General features: G+C 47.2%; 2 protein-coding genes across 10 annotated transcripts; both read right to left on the bottom strand.

Annotated features, from left to right (window-relative positions):
• Positions 1 to 793: 793 nt before the first annotated feature.
• ALDOC (aldolase, fructose-bisphosphate C) lies at positions 794 to 4,385 on the bottom strand. 2 transcript variants are annotated; one of them, XM_029927923.1, is made up of 9 exons: positions 4,277 to 4,385; positions 3,103 to 3,224; positions 2,797 to 3,008; positions 2,631 to 2,685; positions 2,376 to 2,536; positions 2,175 to 2,258; positions 1,767 to 1,941; positions 1,441 to 1,640; positions 794 to 1,306 (listed from the first exon to the last, which is right to left on the bottom strand). In XM_029927923.1, exons 2-9 carry the CDS (start codon positions 3,212 to 3,214, stop codon positions 1,211 to 1,213), a joined length of 1,095 nt encoding a protein of 364 aa, XP_029783783.1. In that variant the 5' UTR covers positions 3,215 to 3,224; positions 4,277 to 4,385; the 3' UTR covers positions 794 to 1,210. The 2 variants fall into 2 exon arrangements, with proteins under 2 accessions (XP_029783783.1, XP_029783784.1); XM_029927924.1 differs by lacking the exon at positions 4,277 to 4,385 and adding an exon at positions 3,654 to 3,756.
• A 641-nt stretch (positions 4,386 to 5,026) lies between these two features.
• On the bottom strand, positions 5,027 to 26,238 carry SPAG5 (sperm associated antigen 5). Of its 8 annotated transcripts, none has more exons than XM_029929112.1 (25): positions 26,143 to 26,231; positions 25,554 to 25,679; positions 20,928 to 21,062; positions 19,071 to 20,155; positions 18,793 to 18,967; positions 13,640 to 13,714; positions 13,323 to 13,415; positions 13,095 to 13,229; positions 12,758 to 12,877; positions 12,543 to 12,635; positions 12,327 to 12,440; positions 11,867 to 11,960; positions 11,536 to 11,683; positions 11,354 to 11,456; positions 11,026 to 11,159; positions 10,705 to 10,843; positions 7,476 to 7,587; positions 7,222 to 7,308; positions 6,844 to 6,964; positions 6,624 to 6,735; positions 6,167 to 6,247; positions 5,834 to 5,989; positions 5,672 to 5,746; positions 5,459 to 5,539; positions 5,027 to 5,226 (listed from the first exon to the last, which is right to left on the bottom strand). In XM_029929112.1, the coding sequence occupies exons 1-25, from the start codon at positions 26,191 to 26,193 to the stop codon at positions 5,155 to 5,157; spliced, it is 3,717 nt and encodes a 1,238-aa protein (XP_029784972.1). In that variant the 5' UTR covers positions 26,194 to 26,231; the 3' UTR covers positions 5,027 to 5,154. The 8 variants fall into 8 exon arrangements, with proteins under 8 accessions (XP_029784972.1, XP_029784974.1, XP_029784973.1 ...); XM_029929114.1 differs by having other exon boundaries at positions 13,323 to 13,412; XM_029929113.1 differs by having other exon boundaries at positions 18,793 to 18,964.
• Between the last annotated feature and the right edge of the window lie 154 nt (positions 26,239 to 26,392).

The raw sequence follows: 26,392 nt of genomic DNA, 5'->3' as shown, positions 1-26,392 counted from the left end.
GGCCTGGCAGACGCACCTAGAAAGTGCTATGTAAGTGTTAGCTATTTTTGTTAATATAAGGTCGGATCACACTGGGCCTACGGGTAGAGCATTGATTGTGCACTTTACACAGAGAATAGCCTGCCCAGTTCACACAGAAAACAGCTAGCAAGTTCTTTCAACTTGTCATCCCTTCAGACAGCCCCAAGTGCTCGATGTACCCCCCCCACACACACACATCAGCCAAGTGGTCAAAGTTTAGCACAAAACCTCACCAGGTCTTTCTTTGCCCAGACCCTCAAATTGGCCCTATCTGTGCCCTCATCTACCCCAAACAGGAATGCGCAATAGCCCTTAGCAACCTCCTAGATACCATCTGGCAGTCCTGAGCCTTGGGGCTTCTCCTTGCTGGGCAGGAGCCCAGGTGCTCCTCCTGCAGCGCCACCCCCACCCCAACCCCAGCAGAATGTCTCAAGCTCCAGCAGGGTTCAGCACACAGAAGTGAGCGACTCTCATCCCCCTTATCCCAGTTTTGGGTCATGCACAAAAGCTGCCTTCAGGAATTGCACGAGTCTCGCCTTACTCCATCCTTCAGACACAGCCTAATGCCTCGGATGTGGTGGTCCCTGAAAGACCTGCAGCCCTCCAGTTTTGGACATGAACCAGCAAGAGCTTGAGCTGGGGAGGGTGACTGGGTGTGCCCTTCCCCTCAACACTTCCAGCCCAGTAAAACTCAAAACCTACTCTCCCCACCTCCACAGTCAGAGGGCCCGGGCAGTGAGCGGAAATCAGAAACTGAGAAGTGGGCATCTGAAACAGACAGACAAAGTAGCATGTTTTGCTACCATTTATTTGCTAGGTGGTATGTACCCAAGGTGTGAGTCATGTCTAGAGTCCTATCCTCTGATCCTGGGAGAGAGGACAGGCAAGGAAAGCCCAGGGAGAAACTACCACATCACGGGGATTGTCGGGGCTGGCAGAGGCAGGGGAAACAGAAGCATCCTGCTCTGGCTTCTAGCCACGTCTTCTGCCCTCAGTCATGAGAGGCACCCCATCTATCTAATGGTCCCAGGTAGCAGCAATGGGAGAGGGGAGAGGAGGGAAAAAAGGAAGATCACTCAATGCTGGATGGAGTCATGTCTGCTCTGCATGGCTATTTGGCCCTAGCCATTACTATAGGTGAAACTGGGTGAAGGTGGCCAAGCCATGGGCTGTGACATGGAATGCGTACTCAGTAGGCATGGTTGGCAATGTAGAGGGATTGTGCCGCTGCTCCACCATCTTCTCCACTGCCTTCATACTTGCCCTGGGCCGCAAGCCCATTCACCTGCAAAAGGGGGGGGGCTGTAAACAGGCTGACCCAGCCCATAGGTGCCAAACCCTGCCCAGGCTATAACCTCTGAGGGCTGCCCCCAGCCTAGCTATACTCCGCTCCCCCAGACACCATGTCTAGCTCCCGACCTCGGCCCGCTTGATGAACTCCTCAGTGGCAGCCTCAGCATTGTCCTGTTGCCCTCGCCAGGCATTGAGGGCAGAGGCCTGCAGGGCACGCCCATAGGAGAAGGTGAGGGCCCAGGGCCGAGGAAGGGGGCAGCGGTTGATAGCATTGAGGTTGAGTGACGCTTCCTCTTCACTCTGACCCCCAGACAGGAAGGTCACTCCTAGGGTAGAGAAGAGAAGACAAACTGGTCAACTCTCTATTTTTCCAGGGTATAGGACCCACGAAGGCCACGAGAACCTGAGGATAGGCCTTAGGGATAGGAACAGATTAGGAAGCATGGTGGTACCTGGGACGGCTGGGGGCACAGTGCGACGCAGGGCAGTGACAGTTGCCATGGCGATCTCCTCTGGGCTGTATTTAATGGGACAGGCATGGCCAGGGGTCACCATGTTGGGCTTGAGCAGGGTCCCTTCGAGGTACACGTGATGGTCACTCAGGGCCTTGTACACGGCAGCCAAGACCTGGGGACCAGAGGTTAACTAAGGTTCTGGGCTCTTGCTCAATGCTCCCTGTTTAGGGGAAGGTGGGCATGACTGGAAGGGGCAGTACAGACTCAAACTGACAGGTATGTTCTTGGATGAAGTAAAAGAGTGCTTGGGAAAATGCCTGCATCTGAGCCAGGGACTATGGGGAACCAGCTCCCGTCAGGCTGTCCCTGTGGTATGTGTCTGTCTGTGCCCAGGTGTGGACTCACCTTCTCCGTAACATACTGACAGCGTTTGAGGTCATGGTCTCCATCAGGCAGGATCTCAGGTTCCACAATAGGCACAATGCCATTCTGCAGGTAAGAGCAGAATGACTTGGGAGGGGCAGCAGGTAGGAGGGGAGAAAGCCCTGGTAACCCTCTCCACACTCGGCACAGGGCACCACCTGACCCCCTCACACATAAACACACCTGCTGGCAGATGCTGGCATAGCGGGCCAGCACGTTGGCATTCTCCAGAATGGCAAGTGCTGAGGGTGTGCGTTCACTGATTTTCAGTACGCAGCGCCACTTGGCAAAGTCAGCTCCATCCTTCTTGTACTGGGCACAGCGTTCCGAGAGCCCATCGAGCCCTGCAGGCATAGTGCCAGCCTCATCGCTCTGCCCCTCTGGGCCAGCATCCACCATCCAACAGCCCTGTGGTCTTGAAGCCCACCCATCGTATACCTTGCGTCGTGGTTTCTCCATCGGTCCCAGCCAGAGGAACTACACCCTTGTCAACCTGTAGGGGAACCACAGGCAGAAGGCTGAACCCAGGCAGGATTCCCCTTGTCACCCCTCTCACACACACCTATTTCCATGTTCAGCCCCCATGGAGGGCCAGTGGCTGCACCTTGATGCCCACGACAATGCCCTTATCCTGGATGGTGCGAACGAAGGGAACACCACTGTCATCTTTCTGGTAGAGTGTCTCATGGAAGAAGATGACCCCTCCGATGCACTTCTTCACACGGTCATCAGCACTGAACAGGACCTGGCGGTACAACCGGCGGTTTTCCTCTGTGTTCTCCACTCCAATTTGGCTCAGCCGCTTGGCCATGCTTCCTGGGGGCAAACAGAGGAGGGGTAGCAAGCTCTTCCCCAGGGCTGGCCCTCTCTGGCCCACCTCTACCCCACCTAGCCACAGGCCCTCACCTACCTACAGACTCATCAGCGGCCAGAATGCCTTTGCCTGGGGCCACAATCCGGAGGGCGATGTCAGACAACTCCTTTTTCTGCTCAGCAGAAAGGGCTGGGTACGAGTGGGGCATGGCGACAGCTCTGCGGAATTGAGACAAGATATAAAAGCTGGACCCGACCTACTACCTCCTCTGCTTCCTCTCTTGGCCAAATGGGCCAAATGGCCTCCCCCCACCTCCCAATGAGCATGGAGCCAGGAACAAGGCAGTAGTCCTTGGCATAGGTCCTGGGCAACACAGTGGCACCAATCCCTCTGACAGCTAGCAGGCTTAGGGCCCCAGTTCCCACATCTCCTTTTGTCACTGGTGGGCACCCTTCCCAGTCCTGGGGAAAAGATGCAGTGTGGGGGTAGGGAGGTAAACAGCCCTGACGCTACAGGTCTTCTTGTGAAACTATTGCCCAAACGAAGATCTGGTCCTTCTTTCATGGAATTTGGCTCCTTCAGGTCAGGCATGAGCCCTGGCCTTTCCAATTGCCATTTATAGGGCCCCTAGGGAAAAACGCACTTACTTCCAAGGCTTCAGAATGAGGCAAAAGTACCTCTCACCCCTCTTCCTTCATCTTCTGGAGGAAAAGTGGGGGACAAGTGGGGAGCAGAAGTGGCACAAAAAAATGCCATAGGCTTCTGTTACTGCTTCTTTTCCATAGCTCAAATCTGATGGCCTTTGCAGCCAGATGGGAGCTGAGGATCAGGGTTAAAGGAGTGAGTAGTGGGGCTGAGAAAGGGAGGGAGAGATGCAGGAGGGGGAGACCTGTGGGAAGGGGATAGGGAGACAGGCTAACTAAACCAGGGGGCTAGAGAAGGCAAGACAACGGGACGGGGAACTTAGCCTAGGACAGGGAGCAGGCTGCAATGAAACTGGGCTGGGTGGGAGAGGCGGACCCCAAGGAAAAAATCCGGTAGGCAGAGGAAGACTCCGTATTAGAAGAGCTGAAGTCCGGGCCTGAGAGCTGAGAGGAAGGGTGTTGTGGAAGAGGCTGAACCACAGGGTTCCAGGTGGACAGAAAGGAGACAAGATATAAGGAGAGAGCTGAGAAGGTACATCCAGGCACCCTTGAGAGCAGGGCAAGGGTGACAGAAGGAAGAGTCAGAGAGAGGAAGCGGAGATGCTCCCGCCTCCCCCTGGCCTCACCTGTGCGCAGCGAGTTAGCAGCGGCAGCCACAAGAACAGTGCAGATTAAGGTCGGCCACAGCTGTGGCTCCAGCTCCGGCTCCTGTAAAAGAGGCTGCGGATGCCGCAGAGCTACGTGACACCCCCGAGGGGCGGGCACCTCCCTGCTATAGCCACGCCCCCTCACCGGACTGGTGTCCTAGAGGGGCCACGCCCACGGAGGCGGGGCCATAAGGTGGAGTGATTACCCGCCCAGTTTCTCGGAGGCGGTTTTCCCCTCCCACCTCATGGAGCCCTGCCAATAGGGCCCCAGGGGCAAGAAATGGCCTTGTCCTCATTTCTGCCACAATCGCCTTTACCGTGTGCCCCGCACTGTGCTGGATGTTGGGCATTGAGCCTGGTTTGGTGAAGGAGTCACCTAACCAGTCACAACTGGTGGGGTAAAGTGGCATCAACAAAGGATGTCCAGCGCAGGGAGTAGGAACTGAGTTTTCTGTCCTCATCCCCTTATTTACCAAGACCCAGCCTAGAGGGGGATGGAGAGGGTAAGAGAATGAATCCTCGTCTGTCCCGCCCCCAGGCTGCAAGCCAGGGAACAACCAGTTCAGTGCCCAGAATATTGAGGAAGCAAGAAAGGGAGGAGGGGCGCCAATTTTGGCTCTGGATACAGCCAGAGGGTTGTGTGGAGGGTGCCCAGGGAAGGAGGGCCAACAGGCTTCTTTGACCTCATCCACCTCCCATACCCCAAAAATAAGATTCAGTGAACCTGAATAAACACATTAAATATACTTTATTTAAATAGCATGAAACATAGCTAGCTCTATGCCAGTTGGTCCTCATGTTGGGGTAAGGGAGTATAGCAGGTAAAAAGGTGAAAACAGATTCAAGCTTTCAGTTTCTTAGCTCAGAAATTCCAGCAATCCCTGTAGCTCTTTGCAACCCCTCACGACCTCTGGGATGGACAGCAGGGTCTGCAAAGGGAAACACAAAAGGCAGCTCAGGGTCAAAAGTCCAAGGCTCTCAGCCCCAGGGAGAACCACCTGAGTCAGAGGGGAGGAAGCAGAAGCCATAGGGAAGGCTGCAACAGTGAGTCAGGCCCAGTGCTTAGCCCTGGCTGGGAACCAAATCAACGCTCATCAGTACTTCCTGGGTCCAAGCCACCTGCCAGGAGCCTTAGCTGTATCAATTCCCTCCCTCCTTTACCCCATAAATATGCTGGACGATGTCATCTAGTTTCTTTAATTCCTTGTCAGAGCGCCGAAGATTCTCCTCTAGGATGTTTCTCTAGAAAGCAAATAGGTTGTGTTAAGTCCTTATACTCAGAAGAACAGCATAGCTTGTGGGACCAGGAAAATACAGCAGAGCTCTTGCTAGTAGTAGTGAGAAATGGCCCTGGAATGGCATGGGAATTCTTACATGGCTCTGGAACTTGACCATGAGTTTTGCCTTCTCATTTTTCATCTCCAGGAACATCACCCTCAGCTTGTCCACCTATAGATATGTCCAGATCAGCAGAGAAACAGCCGAGGGTTCCCTCCAGCTGCCCAGCTCCTTTGTTAACTCCGAGTCACCACTCACCTCTTGGGAGAGCCACACTTTCTCCTGGATCCAGTTAGTGGCCATCGGCTGACAGTCAGGGTTCAGCTGACTTGCTAGGGTCTCTTGTAGCACCTTAGTCTCTGTCTCCGCACGCCGAAGTGAGCGGGTGAGCTGGGTGACCTCCTCTCTAAGATTCTGGGGATGAGAATGGAGAGGTACCCAGTGCTGTCAAAGAGCCTCCCTATCCCATGTGGTGAACAAGGGTTCCACACAGTGGAGAAGGGGATTGTAGGGGGAATCCAATTCTCATATTTGAGATTCTAGCTATCAGTGACACAGAAGGCAGATGGCCAGGCATCATCCTGCACGTACTATGAGCTCGCCACTCTTGTCTATCTGCTCTAGGATCTTCTCGTTCTGCTGTCGTATCACTTCCTGGAGCTCCTTTTCATTCTGTGAGGGAAAGGGAGGTAAGAAGTACTGGAAGAGCTGGCTTCTTTGCAGCCCTTGCCAGGAGATAGGACTCATGTTCAGCTCCAGTAATACCAACTGATAACAACTCAGTTCTTCCTCCAGGGCTATGTTAAGGAGGCACATTTCAGGGTCGAGAGAGATCTGCTAGAGTTCCTGACTTCTAGGTCAGCCTGGCAGATGAATCAGCCCACAGCTAATTCCCAAGCATGTGAAATGTCTGACCCCAGGAAGGGCAAAAGTAGGGCAATGGTTGGAAAATCCCCACCACCCAGATTCCTGGAGAGACCATGGCTCCCAGTGGGCCAGCAGAGCTGCCCCAGTTCTTCGTCGCCCCACTTTCAGGCCCCTCCTTCACCTTGTAGCGCAAGCACAAGGCCTGGTTCAGCTTCTCTATATCTGCTTCCTTTGCCTTCTGGGCTTCCTGATGCTGTTCTTCTTGGGCCTGTAGCCTAGCCTGCAGATCACAACTAGGGGAGGGAAGAATTCAGCATTATTTCTTCCTCTCAGGCGCTGGCTGGGCCCTTGACCTGTCTCGCTTGACCTGTCCTCTCTAATCAAGACTGCCCTCCACTCACATCCTTTGCTGCAGAGTCCTGATGGCTTCTTCTTTAGACTCTTGAAGCAGGGAACACAGGCTTTGCAGCTCCAGAGTCACTGTACCCATGTTTGCCAGGCTCTTCTCCATGCCTGGGGTCTCTGAAAGAGGAATCCTAGCTGAGACAGAGCTCTTTGGCTCTGGAAGAAGTGTGTGTGGCCATCATTGCCACAGCTCTTATCCACGTTCCCCATCCATAGGATTTGAATGTCTGGAATACTGCAGATCCCAAAAGGCAGAAATAAAATGAGCCCATGTAAAATTGAGGTTTTTAGAGCAAAGCATTGCTCACTGCTTTAGTCTTTATCATTAGTACCGGATCTGGAAATGAGGCAGGGTCCCTGGAGCCCATCCTAACCTGTAGGCTGAAGGGAAACCATGGATGCTACTCTGGTGAAAGCACTCTTGTCACTTCCAAGCAAGGGCACAGGAGCTGCTTCTGGCTCTAAAACAAAAATGAACCAAGGTAGAAGGCCCCTCTGGTGACCCAGTCAAGGGTCTGCCATAATTGAAGCCAGGGAGAGAGAAATCTGTTGGTGGGCAACTTCAGCAGCTGAAGATATCAGGGGCAAGGTCACAACTTTCCCACCCTTCCATTCCAGGGCCTTTAACCTTCATCTGCCACTGCTGTCAAGATGCTTCCCAAGGAGGTGCTGTCCGTAGGTAGAGGGTATTCCTGGGCAGGAGCACAGGCTGTGCTTACTGAGGGGGTCTCTGGCTCAGCCTAAGGATAAAGGAGAAAATGTATCAGTGGCTCTTCAGGGTTCATCATTTCCTGAACTTCCAGGTACAGGCCATCTCCTTTGGAATGCTATGCTATCTACTCCTTTGTTTCTCTGTCTTCACATTCTCAGTGGGCTCCTTTCCCCAAACTTAATTCTCTCATTAAGACAACAACAACTAAAAACAGAAACCTTCTTCTTACCTTAAATCCTATTTTAAAATTGCCTTTTCTCTTTCCCTTCAATTAAGAAAAAAGAAAATCTACATTTCCTGCCTATAATTGCTACCATCTACTAACTCACTTGTCTACTACACTCAGCATTTTCTGCCCCACTGTTCTACCAAAACTCTTGTTTCATTCACCAACAGCATCCTTACTTCCAATTGCAATGTTTTACTTGACCTATGTGATAATCGAGGACCATGTTCTTCCTTTAGAAACATCCTTTCCTCAGCTTCTTGGACATAACTCTCTCTTCTTCACAGGTAGGCCTTATACCTCTCTATTTCACCTATCCAGAGGTCCTTCCTTAAACTCTTGGGAGTCCTTTTGGTTCGTCCTTGACCTTCTTTCTACTCTAATCCATTCCTCAGGTGGCCACTCCTTGGGAACTCCACAAAAACCTCCACTTCTATGTGGATGACCTTTCAATCTGTCTCTCTCAATTGTACTATTTTCCCAATTTCCACACCCAAAGGCTCAAATGCCTGTGAAATACCAGAATGCTCCATAGTTCATCTGAAATGCAGATGTATGAAGTTGAGCTCACCATTTTCCCTGTCCCCTCTCACCAAAAATCTGGTCCTCCTCCTGTATTTACGATTTGAGAGAGGGGGCTGGAGGGGGCAGCAAATTAAGCCTGCAGTTCAAATCTGGCCCGCCACCTGTTTTGGTAAATAAAGTTTAATTGAAATACAGCCATCCCATTTATTTACAAACTATCGATGGCTGCTCTTGAGCTACAAAGGCTCAAGAGAGAGACATGGCTCACAAAGCCAAAAATATTATATTGTACTTTATAGGAAAAGTTTGCCACCTCCAGTTCTAGAAAGCATCATCATCATTCACTCTTCCACCTTACTCCTACACTGAATTGGTCACTAGGTTCTATTACTTCTATTTACTAAATAGGTACTGAATTCATCCAGTCCATTCTCTCCTCTCTACCTTCTATAATTGCCATTAGTTCAAGCCTTCAGGCCTCCTGCCTACTACCCTAGCCTTGCCTGTCATTCTTTTTTTTATTTTTTTATGCTTTTTTAATTTATTTTTGAGAGATACAGAGAGATAGTGTGAACAGGAGAGGGTCAGAGAGAGAGAGGGAGACACAGAATCCGAAGCAGGCTCCAGGCTCTGAGCTAGCAGTCAGCACAGAGCCCGACGCGGGGCTCAATCTCACAAACCGTGAGATCATGACCTGAGCTGAAGCCGGATGCTTAACCGACTGAGCCACCCAGGTGCCCCTCTTTTGTTTTTTTTTTAAGTTTATTTTGAGAGAAAGAAAGAGAGAGAGAATACATGCAGGACTCCATCCCATGAACCATGAGATCATGACCGGAGCCAAATCAAAAGTCGGATACTGAATCGACTGAGCCACCCAGGTGCCCCTCCTTGTCATTCTTGCCTCATGTAGCTTCTATACTCTATGTATGAAGAACTACTTCCCAGTCCCCAAACTTGCCAGATTCCACATGAGCAGAGCCTTGCCTTGTTCACTTGTAGCCCCAGCACCAGCAACTAACCCAGGTCATGTTACAAGGTAGACACTACAAAAATAAGTACACACAGTGTCTCTCTGACTTTCATAAACTGTTCCCCTCTGCCTGGTAGGTCTTCCTATATAACCTCCCACTCGCCTTGGCCTTCAAACTTCCAAACTTCAAGACTGCCCAATGGTCACCTGCTTTGAGAAGACATGCTAAAACTCTCAATGGTAGAACTGGTGTTTTCTCTGTATTCCCACAGTGGTCATCCATGCAGATATCTATCATGATCACAAGTCAAGATGTCAAGTTTACACCTATCTGTCTTCCTGTAAGACTGTGGATTCTTTCACATTTCCTGTGCTCAGCACACACTGGGGTCAAATCATATGCACTTCCAGGTTTTAGGATCCTGGCTGTATATTTTACTGTTGAATAAGCTAATTTTTTGAGTTTATTTATTTTAAGAGAGAAAGAAGAGGGGGGAAGGCAGAGAGAGAGGGAGAGAGAATCCTGACCAGGCTCCATGCTGTCAACTCAGAGCCTAATGCGGGGCTTGATCCCATGAACCCCAAAATCATGACCTGAGCCAAAACCAAAAGTTGGCCGCTTAACCAACGGAGCCCCCAAGGCACCCCTAGCACTCTATTCTCAAAGATACCAACAATTTATTGTTTAGTGTGCACTGTGGGAAAGGCAAAGAAGCAAAGCCAAATTTCTGCTTTCCTTAAACACAGTCTAGTTGAAAAGATCAGACATCCAAAGCAAACTAAGGCAAGTGCAAAAAGGAGAGTAAGTTCACGACAAATATAACAGGAGATTACTGAGTCCATGTGATTCTGGAACATTTCAAAGAAGGTGAAATAGAGAAGATAAGGAAAGGAAAAGGTATTTCCAGTTTGAAGACAGAGGAAAATGGACATGGTAACAGTCCAGGTCTGGGTGTGAACAGAGATGGGACATGTATGTAGTATATAGGCAGTCTAGTAGGAGTAAAGAGTTCATAACAGAGAGGCAGCAGATAGATGAAGAAAAGTTTAAGTGACAGGATGAAGAAGTATTGTAGGCAACTGAAAGACAGTGAAAGTCAGAGATGGAACAAGAGTAGTATTTTAGAAGACCATTCTATATAATAAAGATACTACTAGAAAAACTCTCAGTAAACTAGGACTAGAGGGGAATGTCCTCAGCCTGATAAAGAATATCTACAAAAACCTATAGCTAACATCACACTTAATGGCCTTCCCTCTAAGATCAGGTACCCCTCTTTTTTTGACATCACAGTAGACGTTCTAGCTAATGCAATAAGACAAGAAAAGGAAATAAAAGATATACAGATTGGGAAGGAAGAAATAAAACTCTCTTTGTTTGAAGATATGATTGGAAGGGAACAGAAGGAACCCCTGGATCCTACCTTCTCCTTTAGTTTTGCCTGTAGGAAGAGAGTCAAGCTCTGGAGTCGCTCAGTCAGCACTCCTAGCTCTTGGGAATACCGATGTGTCTTCTCCAGGCCTTGTTCCTGGCTCTCTGCTATGGTGCTAGCCAGTTTAGCCCTAAAGTAAGGAAGGAACAGAGAAAACAGCCAAAGAGCAAGCAATCTTCTCTGAACACCTCTCCCAAATCCCCATACAGAGCTGCATGCAAAGAGGAAAATAAGAGACTCTCTTCCAGACACCTTTAGCTTCCAGAAATGTTCCTGGGAAACATAAACACTTAGCAGGGGAAGCGATCTTACTTCAGATTCTCTACAGTGTCCTTAAGGTTCTCGCACTGCAGGCTGCGTTCCCGGAGCACTTCCAGTGTGGTTTTCAACTGACACTCAACCTGGCCCAGCTCTAGGTGAGCAACTTGATTCTCTTGGTCTGCAAACTGGGGACACAGGAAAGGCAAGGCAAGGCAGGCAAGGAGCAAGAGAGGGAGGGGAGAAAATAAGGCTAAGTGGGAAATTTTAGAGCCCTGGGAACAGAGGCGTTTTCCGGTCCACAGTCTCAAACCTAACCTCAATACCATTAGGTGAGGGTCACACTCCTACTAGTTCCACTGCCCCAAGCTACAACCCTTACCTCCAGGGTCTCCTTCAGATCCTGCACCTCCTTGGCCAGGACAGCCTGTTGTTGCTGCAGCTCTGCCTGCATGTGTTTTAGTGCCACCTCTTCCTTTTGCCACCTGCCAGAGACCTTATATTAGATGCCATCCATCGTACAGCCTGGGTGCCTACTGCTACAATAGCCTGATAGGAACTCACTGAACAGCCTGCTCCTCATTGCTCTGGGTAAGCTTGTAGATCAACTCATCCTTCATGGCCAGGTCCTGGGTGCAATGGGCATGCTGACTCTGTAGCTCTTTTAGCTGACTCTCCACACTGGCCAGACTCTGCAGCTGATCCCGGAGATCTAAACCAAAAGTACCCTAATGACACTTAGTAGTCATCAGGCCCAAATCTCCCCATGCTTCTGCTCCAAAACAAGTGCTCTAGAGCACCTCCTTACTCTACTGCCACACCCCAAGCTTCAGCAGGGCACACGGGCACATGCATGCACACACACACTCACATGTGCACACACACAGAGTCCCACCTGTTGCTAGACGACTATTTTCCAACTCCAGTTGTTGTATTCGGCCTTTGCGCTCCTCTAAATGGGCAGACACTTGTTCCAGCTCCCTGGAAACCTAGGAAGGAAAGAGAGTTGTTCTCCCACAGGTTTTCCTAAATCAGGAATCCTAGGACTCAGCCCAGCTTCTCTTTCTGGACAGGACAGCAAAGCACCTTGTTCCTGGGCAGCAATGCTGCTGAAATAAGGCTGATCCTCAGGAAAAAGTAGAAAGAGGAGAAAAGTTGCTAAAGAAGGTGCTAAAGACCCAAGGAAACAAGTGGGCCCAAGGCCACCTATAGTGAAGGGACCTGGCTGGTCTCCAAACCCAGAATGGAAAAAAGACAAGTCCAGGGCAAGAGGCTAATGATACCACACATTAGAAAGGCCTTCGGTAGAGAAGGAGGAAACCAGGCCTAAGTAGCCCCCCACTCCTGGTTTGTACCTGCTGCTTTTCCTCAAATGCAGCATCACGTTCCCGCAGGGCCTGCTGGCTCTTGGCCGTGAGTTTCTCCGTGAGTTGTCGAGACCGGCTCAGCAAAGCTGTCCATGTTTTATACTACCAGGGGAAGCAAGCAGGTCAGGAGAGCACGTTTGAGGCAGGGCTCCTAACAGGGCTGGCTGTGAGTAAAGGAGTGATATGATGGCCCCAAATACTCACATCCAACTGCATGGATATCCAGTCCTGTCGTAAGTTTGAAGTAAGACTCGTTGTCTGCTGAGCCAACTCTTCTTGCTCAGTATGAAGCCCTACCTACATAAGAAGGATTGCCTATGGAGAGGCCCCTTTCCTCTGGATACAACAAAGGGAAGGGATATGGCCATCCTCCCAGAATGTCAGTTAGGACCCCAGGAAAGAAAATGTCTTCAAATTACCAGTTGGGTTTGGGTCTCCTTCAAAAGGCCTCTGAATTCCCTCATGGAAGCCATGTCCTGTTCCAGCTGGCTGATGCGCTGGCTAGCATGTGCACAGAAAGCTTCTAGCACAGTCTCTGCCTATTGAGGGAAGAGGTGGTGAGGACATGGTGGCAGAGGAGTGAAAAAACACAAAAAGCCATAACTCTCCACCATTGTTTAGTTTAGTTTAGGTCATTATTCCCCAGGGCTGGCACTTCTTTGGCCACCTATCTGTGTCTCAAGCAAAATTTGTGTTCCTGCAGGAACCCTGGGGAAGAGATCTCCCACATCCAGGAACAAAAGCCTGACACCTTACCGCATCCTTGTCTCTGAGGGCCATTTCCTCTTTGTGCTTCGCCTCCTCCCTTTCTGCTTTGAGGCTCTGGAGCCTTGCCTTCAGTTTCTTCAACACATCAAAACAGCAGGAGACCAAGGTTTCTGCACGCCGGGACTACAAGACAAGAATCACACAATGTGTCCGGTTCCTTTTTTTGGCTCTCAGTCTCACCAGAGGCCTCCGCCTTCACCCTCATATGCTGCTTACCTCCTGACTCACAGTAGTTTTATCTTCCTCTAAATGCAACAGAGACAGATGAAGCAAGGATACCAGCTCTTTTGAAACCAGCACCCACGACTGCTGTAGAGGGAAAGGTAGTTGGACTAGATCAAATAAAGTCACTAAGTAGGAAGTAACAGGGGCACTGGGGAGGAAAACCAGTGACCCCAATTTCAAGCTCCCAGGAGGGAGATGTCCTTAACAAAGGTTTGGAAACCTCCCTTTACTATGAGTATCACCATCTGCTAACCACCCAGATTCTTGATCTTCACAGGAGACCCAGTGACGGCATAATCAAAACTTACCATGACATTCCTGGCCTGCTGCAGAGCCTTTCCAATCTCTTGGCTCTCCCGAAGATGCTGAGGTTTCTTATTTATCTAGGCAGAGAAACAAAGTTGTGCCTTTTGCATAGCAACATACACAGCCAGCACCACATACCCACCCCACCCCCCACGGATACAGGAATCTCTCCTATTAAAAGCAGAAGCAAGGCTCACAGCTCAATGAGGCCAAGTAAGAACAAAAATCCAGAAACACATAAAAATTCCTTTTCAAAAGAACCTTGTTTTTTCTAACTGTAAAGATGACATGTGTTTATTGTAAAGTTTTGGGAATATAGAGTGAATAAAATGGAAAAAGAAACCAGTAATAATTTTACTACCTGGAGCAGTAATTATTTATTTTGAGAGAGAGAGAGAGAATAAGAGTAGAAAGGGCAGAGAGAAGGAGGGACAGAATCCCAAGCAGGCTCCATGTCATCAGTGCACAGCCCAACGCAGGTCTCGAACTCATGAACTGTGGGATCATCACCTGAGCCAAAGTTCAAGAACCACACACTTAACCGACTGTGCCATCCAGGCACCCTTGAAGCAATGATTCCTAACAGTATAGCAGTCACCCCAAAGGATTTCGACATAACGCCGGAGATTTCCTTACTTTAGGGATTTGCTGTAAGTGGAGTATATTATTTCCCTCAGGTGTTGGAGAGAAAAAAAAGTTGCAGACTACTGATTTAGAAAGAAGCTACCATATTCAATGAATTCTTAAGATGATTATCTTTTTATGCAATAATGCCACGGGAATTGGGCATTAATTGTATCAATATTAACAGTGTTTCGGTATGATGAACGACAGTCACGCTTAAAAAAACCACAAATGAGATTATGACATAAAAATGAATGTGTGTTCCTGCTTTTATTATTTAACTTTATTATACTAATGTTATTTAGCCCTGAATTTGTATTCACTCTCCTCACTGGAATAGCCTGAAACTGGGACATCTGCTTTAGGGGGACCTATCAGAGTAGCATACCACCCATTAAAAATGGGTTAAAAACTTCTGCTGATATTTTATTTCACCTCGAAGCTTCTCAGAGATTATCTGAACTCTGATTTCCTTTCTTTAAAATGATAACTGCAGGGGCGCCTGGGTGGCTCAGCTGGTTAAGCGTCCAACTTTAGCTAAGTCATGATCTCACAGTTCATCAGATGGAGCCCTGACTTGGGCTCTCTCTCTCCCTGTCTCTCTGCCCCTTCCCTACTTGTGCTCTCTCAAAATAAATAAACATTTAAAAAAAAAAACCCTCCATTACATGTTATACTGATTTTCCATGCTATTAAAAATTCTTCAAAACAAAAAAAGGGAGGAGGATGCCTGGGTGGCTCAGTCAGTTGAGCGTCTCACTTCAACTCAGGTCATGATCTCATGGTTCATTGGTTCGAGCCCTGCATCGGGCTCTGTGCTGACAGCTAGCTTAGAGTCTGGAGTCAGTCTATCTTCAGATTCTGTGTCTCCCTCTCTCTCTGACCCTTCCCTGCTCATGCTGTCTCTCTCTCTCTCAAAAATAATAATAAAAAAACATTAAAAGAAATTAAAAAATAAATAAAAATTCTTCATAAAACATACTTTAAAATGACTGCAGAATATCCTACCTATGATTGTACCATTATTTTTTATTACATTTTTAAGTCATTTTTTTAAAAAGCTATTGTCTTTATATAGTATTATTTTTACCCTTAAGATATATTCTTAGAGGGGTGCCTGAGTGGCTTAGTCAGTTAAGCATCCAACTTTGGCTCAGGTCATGATCTCCCAGCTCATGAGTTCAAGCCCCGCATCTAGTCTGGGTACTGACAGCCTGGAGCCTGCCTCAGTTCTGTGTCTCCCTCCCTCTCAGCCCCTCCCCCACTCACTCTTGTGCTCGCTCTCTCTCTTTCTCTCTCTCTCAAAAATAAACATTAAAAATAATTTTTTTTTAAATGGGGCATCTTAGTCGGTCAAGCATCCAATTTCGGATCAGGTCATGATCTCATGGTTTGTGAATTCGAGTCCCGTATCAGGCTCTCTGCTGTCAGCTTGGGGCCTACTTCAGATGCTCTGTCTCCTTCTCTCTCTGCCCTCTCCCACTCATGCTTTCTCTATCTCAAAAATAAACATTTAAAAAAAAGAAGAATATTACCTTAAAAAAAAAAGGATATAATGGAGGAAGCAGAATTACAGAGTCAAAAAGTTTGAAATGCTTTAAGGGTCTTACTTTCAAAAAAGGTTGAACCAATTTATATACCCTACTGACAACAGGACAATACTTACCAGCATTACCTATTTTCTTTTTTTAAAGTTTTTTTTAATGTCTTTATTTTATTTTGAGAGACAGAGCAGAGAGTAAGCGGGGTAGGGGCAGAGAGAGAGGGAGACATAGAATCTGAGCAGGCTCCAGGGTCTGAGCTGTCAGCACAGAGCCCGATGTGGGCCTCGAACCCACGGACTGTGAGATCATGACCTGAGCCGAAGTCAGATGCTTAACCGACTAAGCCACCCAGGCGCCCCATAGCATTACCTATTTTATTCTTTGCTGTTTTGTTAGATGAAAATAGTATCTCATTGTTTCAATTTGCAATGCTCTATTACCAGTAACCTCAAATATTTATTAGTCATTGTTATCTTCTCAATCTCTGTTTATTTGCTATGTTGGGGCAGATAACAACTAGTATGCCATGCAGAAGATTTTCAAGCTCTGAGAGAAAAGCAGGGAGCGGTCACTACTGCTGAAAGGCAGCCATCATCTGAGACAAAACCCAGGGCTGAGCAACAGTGCTGAGTCACGATGCTACAGCAGTCTGGACTTAAGGGGTCAGATCTCATGGAGTTCACGACTCCCATCCCCAGTGAAGCGGTCATCATTCCCTACTGCATCGTTCAGGGTGGCACGGGGGACTCCATGAGCTCTGGGCAGGGCACGACTACCGCTCGGAGCTGGGCAGCCAGGCAAGTAATGAGATTAGCGTGGAGTGGGCAGCCAAGCAGCAAGGACAGGGCACTGTGATGGGGAATGGCTGAAGGTGCTGTCACTTCCCCTCTTTGGCTCTGCTTCAGTGGCCTCCAGAGGGATTTGGCAAGCGTCAGGGGAAAGAGGGTATGAGGCCGACTGAGGGATGGGGAACAAGGTCAGGATTTTGGCAAAAGGCAAAGTCTTATTTTGAGGATATTTTCAACCCGAGGTCTTTGGGCGTTCGGAGACCATCTCTTCTTCGCAGCAGCCACACATCATCTCAAAGGCCCCAGTGCTGACGCTCTCAATTCCTTTCCCGGACACCATTCCCTTCCTTCCTCAGTATGAGCTGTCACAACCAGAATCCTCTAGAACAGCAGTCTTTAAACTATTTTCTTCTCAGATCTCTCAGAATAATTGAGTGATTGAGTACCCTTAATTGTTACAAAGGCTATAATTTCAACCATTATTATAAATATTGATAGTTTGAAATAAAACTGTTAAATCATCCTTAAATATATCCCATGGTATACTACATATACCATAATGACTTAAAACCTATTTGATACCATTGAAAAATGTACCAACTCAGGCGCCTGGGTGGCTCAGTCAATTGAGCATCTGACACTTGATCTTGCTCAAGTCAGGATCTCGTAGTTCTTGAGTTAGAGCCCCGCATCAGACTCTGTGCTGACAGTGCAGAGCCTGCTTGGGATTCATTCTCTCTCTCTCTCTCTCTCTCTCTCTCTCTCTGCCCCTCCTGTACGCGTGCTCTCTCTCTTTCAAAATAAATAAATACTTAAAAATATTTTTTGAAAAAAGATTGCACACTTTGAAAGAGAGGGCGCAAGTGAGCAAGAGGCAAAGAGGCAGAGAGAGAAGGAGGGCTCACCTGAAGCAGGGCTCGAATTTTGTTTTTGTTTTTTAACCCAAAGCAGGGCTTGTGTTCACCCAAAGTGGGGCTGGTGATCACTGGATGCAGGGCTCATGCTCACATGAAGCAGGGACTGAGCTCACCCGATGGACTCGAACTCATCAACCGTGAGATCACGACCTGAGCCGAAGTCAGATGCTTAACAACTAGGCCACCCAGGTGCCCATGGACAAACTCTTCTTAAAGAGTCAGAAATGTTTTATCAGCCGTTTTTCTCCTTGCAATTGCATTTTTACTTCTCTCAGAATTTTATCCTAAAGTAATATACCTTAAGTCTGTAATAAACTTAAAGTCTACTATTCACCAATATCTCTGCAACAACAGAAGTCCATTTCACCCAGTAAAAATTTTACTAGGAATCATCTACTAATGAAATGGATAGAGCTTCCTTCCCCATATTAGTTCATGTGTCTGTGGATTACTGTAATTCCTACAATAAAACACGGCTCAGCGACAATACTATGCCTATTTCCTTTCTTAAAGATGTAAGCACTCAGAATCTTCTTCACAAAAATAATGGGAATAAATAGAAATAGAGAAAGAGAGGAGGGCATGTCACTCAATTCTAGGAGGTCCTTTGGAGATCCATGCCAAAAATCTCATAGTAAACTTTCATCAAAAATTTTTAATGATCCACAAACATAATTAAAGTCTTCCTTCAATTTTGCTGAAAGCATGCAAAAATGATGTTACATAACCACTGCAGTCATTTGCTTTCTCAGCATGTACAAAAACATTTCCTATGGTCCTTTGATTGTTATTCCTTGACAATGTAAGATTCGGGATAGACAGTAAATATGCTTTTCTTTAGTAAAGGGGGCAAAGGGCAATTGAGAACGGGGAAGTAGGAAAGAAAAAAAGTTAGTCAAAAGTACATGTGGAAGATGAAGACCTAGAAACTGATTCCTTTAAAACTTTCCTTGGGGCGCCTGGGTGGCTCAGTCAGCTAAGCGTCTGGCTTCGGCTCATGGGTTCAAGCCCCGCATCGGGTTCTGTGCTGACAGCTCAGAGCCTGTAGCCTGCTTCAGATTCTGTGTCTCCCTCTCTCTGACCTCCCCCTCCTCACACTGTCTCTCAAAAATAAATTAAAAAAAAAAAACCAAAAGGCTTTCCTTGCTGATATTCTCCCAGAAAGGCCTGATGTATCTATCCCAGCAGTAAAATAAGTACCCACAGCTTTAAGGGATTTTCCAGATCCTCAGCTTTTAAACGTATTCTAAGGCAAAGGGCCCAATAGGAAGAGCCTTCTTACTGCACTGGGGGAGGTGTCGGTCTGTGTGCTACTGTCCTGAACTTCTGGGTGAGGGGCAGTCAGCCGGCTCCAGTCTCGCAGCTGGTGGGAGAGAGCCTCCAGAATGACAAGAGAGTTCAGCAGGTTATCTTCCAGGTCACGTCGAGATAAGGCGGTCAGACCTGGAGGACGGCTGCTGCAGCAGGAGAAGAACATGAATGAGAAGAAAGGACGAGGGGTGGAAGTGGCAGGTCCCAGTTAATGGAACCCAGGAGGCATAAAGTTACAGGGACGCTTACCCCCACAGGAGGTGCTCTGTCTCAGAAGTACCATTCTTGACGTCCACTGGGCCTGTCTGGGAGGTGTTTGTACTCTTTTCCTGTGCTGCTGGGGGAGTAAACCAAGTCCCCACCGAGCAAGTAGGGTAAGGGGTAGTGCCAATCGCTGCATCCCGAAGCACAGAGGGGAGGGCTAAGCTCTGGCGGAGATTTTCCAGCATGACTGAGGTATTCACACTTTTTTCCAGCCAGGTCAAAGGGGACATCCAAGGCCCTGTATCAGAGACACGAATCCTACCAGCATCTTTTACTGCTGGGCTTGGAGCGGCCTGGGATTCCATTTCTCCTGGATTTGGGGTCAGGCGTGTGGATGGAACATCTTCCATATTTGAGACCAGTGCTTGTTCTCCTAAGTCAGCCTCCTCAGGGAGTGCAGGAAAGCTCAGTTCTCTTTCCTCTACAGCTGTGTGCTCTACAATTTCCTCCCCAGGGTCCACATGACTGCCAGGGAAATCTGTTGCTAAGGCAGTTGAAGGGGAGAGCCAGAGCATGGAGGAAGGCAAGAAGGTATGACTTTCAAAAGGGGCTAAGTCCTCGGGCACAACCTCAGTCCTATCGCCCCTGAGGCTTTCTTCGGAGCAGTGCAGCTGTTGCTCAGAACAGGGTCTTGGCAGACACTCCAAGACATGGGATGGAGGATGCTGAGATGTAAATTTCTCAGGCACAGCAGGAACAACTTCTGAAAAGCTGTCTTCCATGCAGGTCGCCATCCCCTCTCTTGGCAGATCTTCCGGCCTCAAAGGCTCACCTGGAGAGATGCTACTGGTCTCTGCCATGGTATCTAAATAAGCCTCAAGTGTAACTTGCCGCGGCCCCCGTGGAGATGATACAAGGACCATGGTTTTAACCACCTTGCTGTCTGGTGGGTCTACTGCTTCCTCAGACATTTTGGGAGTAGAATTGATTTGGGGATTCAGATCTACGAGCTGCTCATCTGATTCATGTTGACAAGCTTCTAGCCACTTTGAGGGATGGCCAAACTGTTCTGAAGGGGAGTCTGTTTTGGCATTAACAAAATCCAGTGGAGATCCACTGTTGCTGCCTTCCTGCCAAAAGACACAAAAGTAGTTGACCAAGGCAGTCATTTCTAGTTCCCAACATATTATTACGGGTATAGGATACTGTCTGAACTCAGAGTTTTCATTACCTCTGCTTAGGTAAAAACTTGGCCAAGCCTGGTTGCTCACTAAAGAAACCCTAAATTGGGGCCCCTGGGTGGCTCAGTTGGTTAAGTGTCTGACTTCAGCTCAGGTCATGATCTCACGGTTTGTGGGTTCAAGCCCTGCATTGTGCTCTGTGCTGAACACTTGCTCAGAACCCGAAGCCTGCTTCGGATTCTGTGTCTCCCTCTCTCTCTGACCCTCCCTCTTCCACACTGTGTCTCACTCTGTCTCTCAAAAATAAATACATGAAAAAAAAGAAAAAGAAAAAAAAAAGAACCCCTAAACTAAACCCTAACTAAAGCTGGGAAGCCATGTTAGGTCCTTCTAAGTGAATCAGCCTACAATATAAACAAGGCTGAGATAATCTATTCATATCATGGGGAGATGGTAGCTTGAATGTGACCCCACTTGACTCCAACCCCCCCCTTCAATTCCTTTTAGAGGATCCCTAGGTAAGCTCTGCCAGACTCTAGAGTTGCTACGAGATTTTCTCTTCCAGGAGAGATGAAAAATTGGGGACCAGAGTTAGTGTAATGTCCTTCTGGGGCCCACAGAGATCCAAGGAACCCTAGGAAACAGGGCAACAACAATCTACACTAGTGACCTAGTCTCCTTGGTTGAATCCATCAACCCTTGGGATCTAAAGAGCTCTAACCTTTGTAGCAGAGGAAAATGAAGAGCAAAGAGACTTCCTACTGGCGCCCTCATACAGGACTGATGATGCCCCACATGCTGGTTCACAGGGACAAAGACCTACTGTGCCTTCCACCACCTGCAGGGCTGCTGGTACCTGAGATTCAATGAACCAGAAAAGGAAAATATGAATGTACTTAAATGGACTAATAGCTAGAGAAAGAGAAAACCCTAGGATAGTTAGAAAAAGTAAACCCGAACAAAACGTAGCTGATGAAAGAAACAGATGACAATGTAAGAAGATTCAAGTACAGCACACATACACAAAGACTTTCTGAAAATAATAAAAATTACTTTTAAACCACAACAAAAATTACTTTGAAACAAAAAAATATATATATATCAGTAAAATGAATCAAAAGAGGATGGTCAGAGTTGAGGCTCAAATTATTGGCCTGGATAATCAAGTGGAAGAATACCTTTTTTATTTTTATCATTTTTTAAAGTTTATTTATCTGTTTTGAGAGAGAAAGAGAAAGAGAGAGAGAGAGAGAGAGAGAGCCAGCGCATGCACAAGCAGGGGAGGGGCAGAGGGAGAGGGAGACAGAGAATCCCAAGCCGACTCTGCACTGCCAGCACAGAGCCTGACATGGGCTTGAATCCACAAACCGTGAGTTCATGACCTGAGCTGAAACCAAGAGCCAAGTTTAACTGCCTGAGCCCACTCAGGCACCCAAGTGGAAGAGTATTTTAAAGCAAAGACAAAGGGGTGCCTGGATGGTTCAGTCAGTTAAGCATCCAACTTTAGCTCAGGTCATAATCTCGCAGTTTATGGGTTTGAGCCCGCATCGGCCTGTGTACTGACAGCTTGGAGCCTGGAGCTGGCTTCAGATTCTGTGTCTCCTTCTCTCTCTGGCCCTCCCTCATTTGTGCTCTGTCTCTCAAAAATAAATAAATGTAAAAAAAAATTAAGAAAAAATAAAGCAAAGACAAAAATTCTAAGAAATTAGAATGTTCTATTATCTTAGGGCAAAGCTAAAAGAATTGGAAGATAAACTCACTAAATCTAATACATGAGGAAAACAAGTTCCATGAAAAAAGAGAACACTTATAGAAGGCACTAATTAACAAATATTAGAAGAAAATGTCTCTGAGGTAAAGACTAGAGTTTGTATCTTGAAATGGCTCACCAAGTTCCAAGCAACATTGATAAGAAAAAATAAAATTTTTGAACCACAGGGAAGATAAAACTATTATAGTATTTTTTTTCAAATCTTTTTTTTTTTTTACATTTATTTATTTTTGAGAGATAGAGCATGATCAAGGGAGGGGCAGAGAGAGAAAGATACATAGAATCTGAAGCAGGCTCCAGGCTCTGAGCTAGCGGTCAGCACAGAGCCCAATGTGGGGGTCAAATCCACAAACCATGAGATCATGACCTGAGCTGAAGTCAGATGCACAACTGACTGAGCCACCCAGGCACCCCTATTTTAATATTTTTAATGTCTATTTTTGAGAGAGAGGAAGGGGGAGAGAGAAAGGGAATGAGTGGGGGAGGGGCAGAGAGAAGGGGAACAGAGGACCGGAAGTAGGCTCCATTCTTGACAGCAGAGAGCCATATGTGGGGCTCAAACCCACAAACCGTGAGAAAAGACGTTTACCTGACTGAACCACTCAGGAGCCTCAGAAGATAAAACTATTTCAGAAGCTTGAGATAGAAAGGCCCATTATTTCATACAAAAAAAAAAAAAAATCAGCCTTACATGAAATCTCATTTACAGCAGTGGAGGAAGCTTTAAAAAATAAGGTTGAGCTAAAATGGGCTTCTGATATGCTGGCAGTGTCCTAAATACTGACTGGGTGTTGGTTGCTATGATGGGTGCTTTATACAAGTTTGTTAAGTTGTATGTTTTATGTACTTTCACATATTTTATTTCAATGTTTAACTTTTTCTTTCAAAGTACTTTAAAGGAAAAGTAGAAAATAAAAGAGATGTCAGAAAGGTATGAGGCAAAAGCAAAGAGAGCAAAGATAGCAATATTAGTAAGGTTAGAGCACTGCTGTTATAAAAGACATGTGAGGATATAGCGTACAAAAAACATAAATCAGTTTGCATTAAATAGCCCAGGAACTAAACAAACCAGACTCTTAGTAACACAAAAGTGCACCTTACAGTTTTTGCTGTGTTTATCAAGTCCCTATTTATTCTTTTTAAATATCACTTAAGGAGGGGCACCTGGGTGGGTCAGTTGGTTGAGCATCCAACTCATCTAACTCTTGATTTCAGCTAAGGTCATGATCCCAGGGTCAGAGGATCAAGCCCGAGTCGGCTCAGCATTGAACGTGGAGCATGCTTAAGATTCTCATTCATTCATTCATTCATTCATTCATTCATTCTCTCTCTCTCTCTCCCCCTGTGCCCCTCTCTCCTGCTCACTCTACCTCTAAAATAAAAATATAATGGTAATATATGGAAGTGTATGTATAGAAACACATATAGATACACATAAAGAAATGCAAGAAAGGGGGCATCTGGGTGGCTCAGTTGGTTAAGCTTCCAACTCTATTTGGGCTCAGGTCAGGATTTCAGGGTTCCAGAGTTCAAGCCCTGCCCTCAGGCTCTGTACTGATAGCACAGAGCCTGCTTCAGATTCTCTCTCCTTCTTCCCCCTCCCCCACAAAAAGTGCAAGAAAGGACTGTCTTTTTTGTCTTTTTTTTTTTTTTAATGTTTGTTTATTTTGAGAGAGGGGTGGGGGGAGAGACTCTTGAGCAGGCTCTGAGCTATAGCAGAGCCCAACGGGAACACTGGATTTCAAGAACCATGAGATCATGACCTGAGCTGAAATCAAGAGTCAAGACGCTTAACCACCTGAGCCACCCAGGCACCCCTAAATAATCAAAATTTTAAAAAGCAAAAACTAGTTATTTTGTTGGGATAAAAAACTCTTTTTGTCTATGTAGCTGCGTATAGCAGGAGGTAGAAGGGAGACCTAATTCCACTCCATTCTATTCTGCTACTGTGATTAAACGGCTATGGTTACATTCTATGAGCTCTATGAAGATCAGTTCCCACTAGGTACTTTTTCTTTTCTATCTAAGCTGCACTAATATGGTAGGTTAAAATTAAATAAAACTAAGAATTTAGTTCCTCAGTCACATTAACCACCTTTCAAGTGTTCAATACTCACATAACTAATAGCCACCAGACTGGACAGCACAGATCATCAAACATTTCCATCATCCCTGAAAGTGTTGGGGTTTTAAAAAATGTATGTTTACTTATTTTGAGAGAGAGAGAGAGAGAGAAAGAACAAATGCATGGGAGGGAGAAAGAGAATCCCAAGCAGGCTCGGGCTAAGCACAGAGCCCAAAATGGAGCTGGATCTCACGACTGAAAGATCATGACCTGAGGGCAAATCAAGAGTCGGAAGCTTAACCGACTGAGCCACCCAGACACTCCTTTCATCCCAGAAAGTTCTATTGGCCAGTTGGCAGCTACCCTCATACATCTGTTATTCAGGCTGCTTAAGATTCTGTTTTTAGGGGCGCCTGGGTGGCTCAGTAGGTTAAGCCTCCAACTTCAGCTCAGGTCATGATCTCACATTCATGGGTTCCAGCACCACATCGGGCTCTGTGCTGACAGCTCAGAGCTGCTTCGGATCCTATGTCTCCCTCTCTCTCTGCCCCTCCCCGCTCATGCTCTGTCTCTTTCTGTCTCAAAAATAAATAAATAATTTAAAAAAAAGATTCTGTTTTTACATTTTCTTTTTTCCTCTTTCAACCTATTTTATTTATAATACATCTCCTTCCAAAAATAATTCAAACTGCATGAAAAAGCACAGATCAATAGATCAGGTTAATGAAATACAAAATCATAGTCAAAAAAGAAAAAAGAGGCATATTTTGCTATTTCAAAGAGTAATAGTAGCTATATCTGATGATCAAATTTGACCCTGCGCTTTCTAGAAGCCAAAATAAGAGGGAAAATATGGTAAACTATGTAGTTCTCATTATCAGAAGGGGAAAAAAAAGAGAAAGATAGCCATTTCTTCAGGAAAACAATTTTCCCAGGCAGTTAAGTTCTGAAAGAAACTTTTTCAAGGACCCTTATAGGGGGGTCAATTCCTTCCTTGGCAAGTTTTTACAGCAACTGAAAAAGCAGTTTATACATGAGTACTTCTCTCAAGACTTTTGACTTAAGTACAACTCAGGGAGGGCAATTCTACCAGGGCCTCATTTAAGCGATGATGGTCCAAGTACCCTGCCTTCCAGTGGGGTAATTTGATCCAGGAATAGTTCTGGTTACTTTGGAATGGATGTGACTATTGCCTCTCTATGGCAGCGGACTGATCTCTGCCTAAGGGAGCCCACGTTTAAGGGGAAACCACTAATCAAAGTGATGTATTCTCAGCACTTTGGTAAAAGTTTAACGGGGGAGGAGGGGATAAAAACTAACAGACAAATAGAGGTCTGGGTTCTCAGTGGATTTCCTTTAACCACCGAAGAGCACCTCTCTGTTGGCCTGAATTGCTGTAAATGGGTATCACTAAGGTAGACGACTTTATTATCGGTATTAATTATGTTCCAGCCTTGGCCCTCTGTTCCTCTGAGCCCTCGGCCTCGGCAGGGAGCCCAGTCGAATCTCACCTGCAGTCCCAGTTTGCACGGGGATGAAGTCGGCGAGCAGCATACAGGGGACCCTTTTCCAGAGTTGGTGAGGGCACCAGGCTGCAGGGTAAGTTCTCGAAGAGGAGTTCTCATAGCTGGTCTTCCCTGAGAAAGAAGAAAGTTCGAGAAAGCCTGAGCTGGGTCAGCCCGGCCCTCTTTCTTCTCAAAGATAAACTCCTGGGGCGCCTGGCTGTCTCAGTCGGTTGAGCGTCCGACGGCTCAGGTCATGATCTCACAGTTCGTGGGTTCAAGCCCCGCGTTGGGCTCTGTGCTGACATTTAGCTCAGAGCCTGGAGCCTGCTTCAGATTCTGTACCTCCCTCTCTCCCTGCTCGCTCTGTCTCTCAAAAACAAACATAAAAATAAACATTTAAAAAAAAGTTAAACTGCTGGGGTAATAGGAGAGTAGACTTCCACCCCAAATGCGCTGAACTGCAGGATCAGTAAGACTCCACGCACATCCCGGTCCCCAGGCTGGACCCAGCTTTCCCCGACACTCGGCGTTGCTGGCGTCCCCTACTCTAAAGTCCCGACCCAGCTCTCTCGGTCCCTGAGGCCCTCCCGCTCACCGACTGGGGCGAAGGCGACAGGCTAAGGTTCAGCTTTTTCACCCGCCACATTTTCACCACAGAATGTAGGGTCGATCACCTCCCAGACCCAAGAAGGGACGCCATGTTCACCCGCCTTCTTTATTTGAACCTGTTCCACGCCTCCCGATTGGCTGCTGGGGCTTGGGTGCGACAGCCTGACGCGACCGCTCAGGGCTCGAGCCCGGCGGGAAGGAGGCGGGGCTTGTGCTGGTCCCGCCCCCTCCGGCCC

This window comes from Suricata suricatta, chromosome 17 (genome assembly GCF_006229205.1).
Source record: "Suricata suricatta isolate VVHF042 chromosome 17, meerkat_22Aug2017_6uvM2_HiC, whole genome shotgun sequence".
NCBI classification, from domain to species: domain Eukaryota; kingdom Metazoa; phylum Chordata; class Mammalia; order Carnivora; family Herpestidae; genus Suricata; species Suricata suricatta.
The sequence above is the reverse complement of the archived record's forward strand: the minus strand, read 5'-3'. Positions and strand labels throughout refer to the sequence as shown.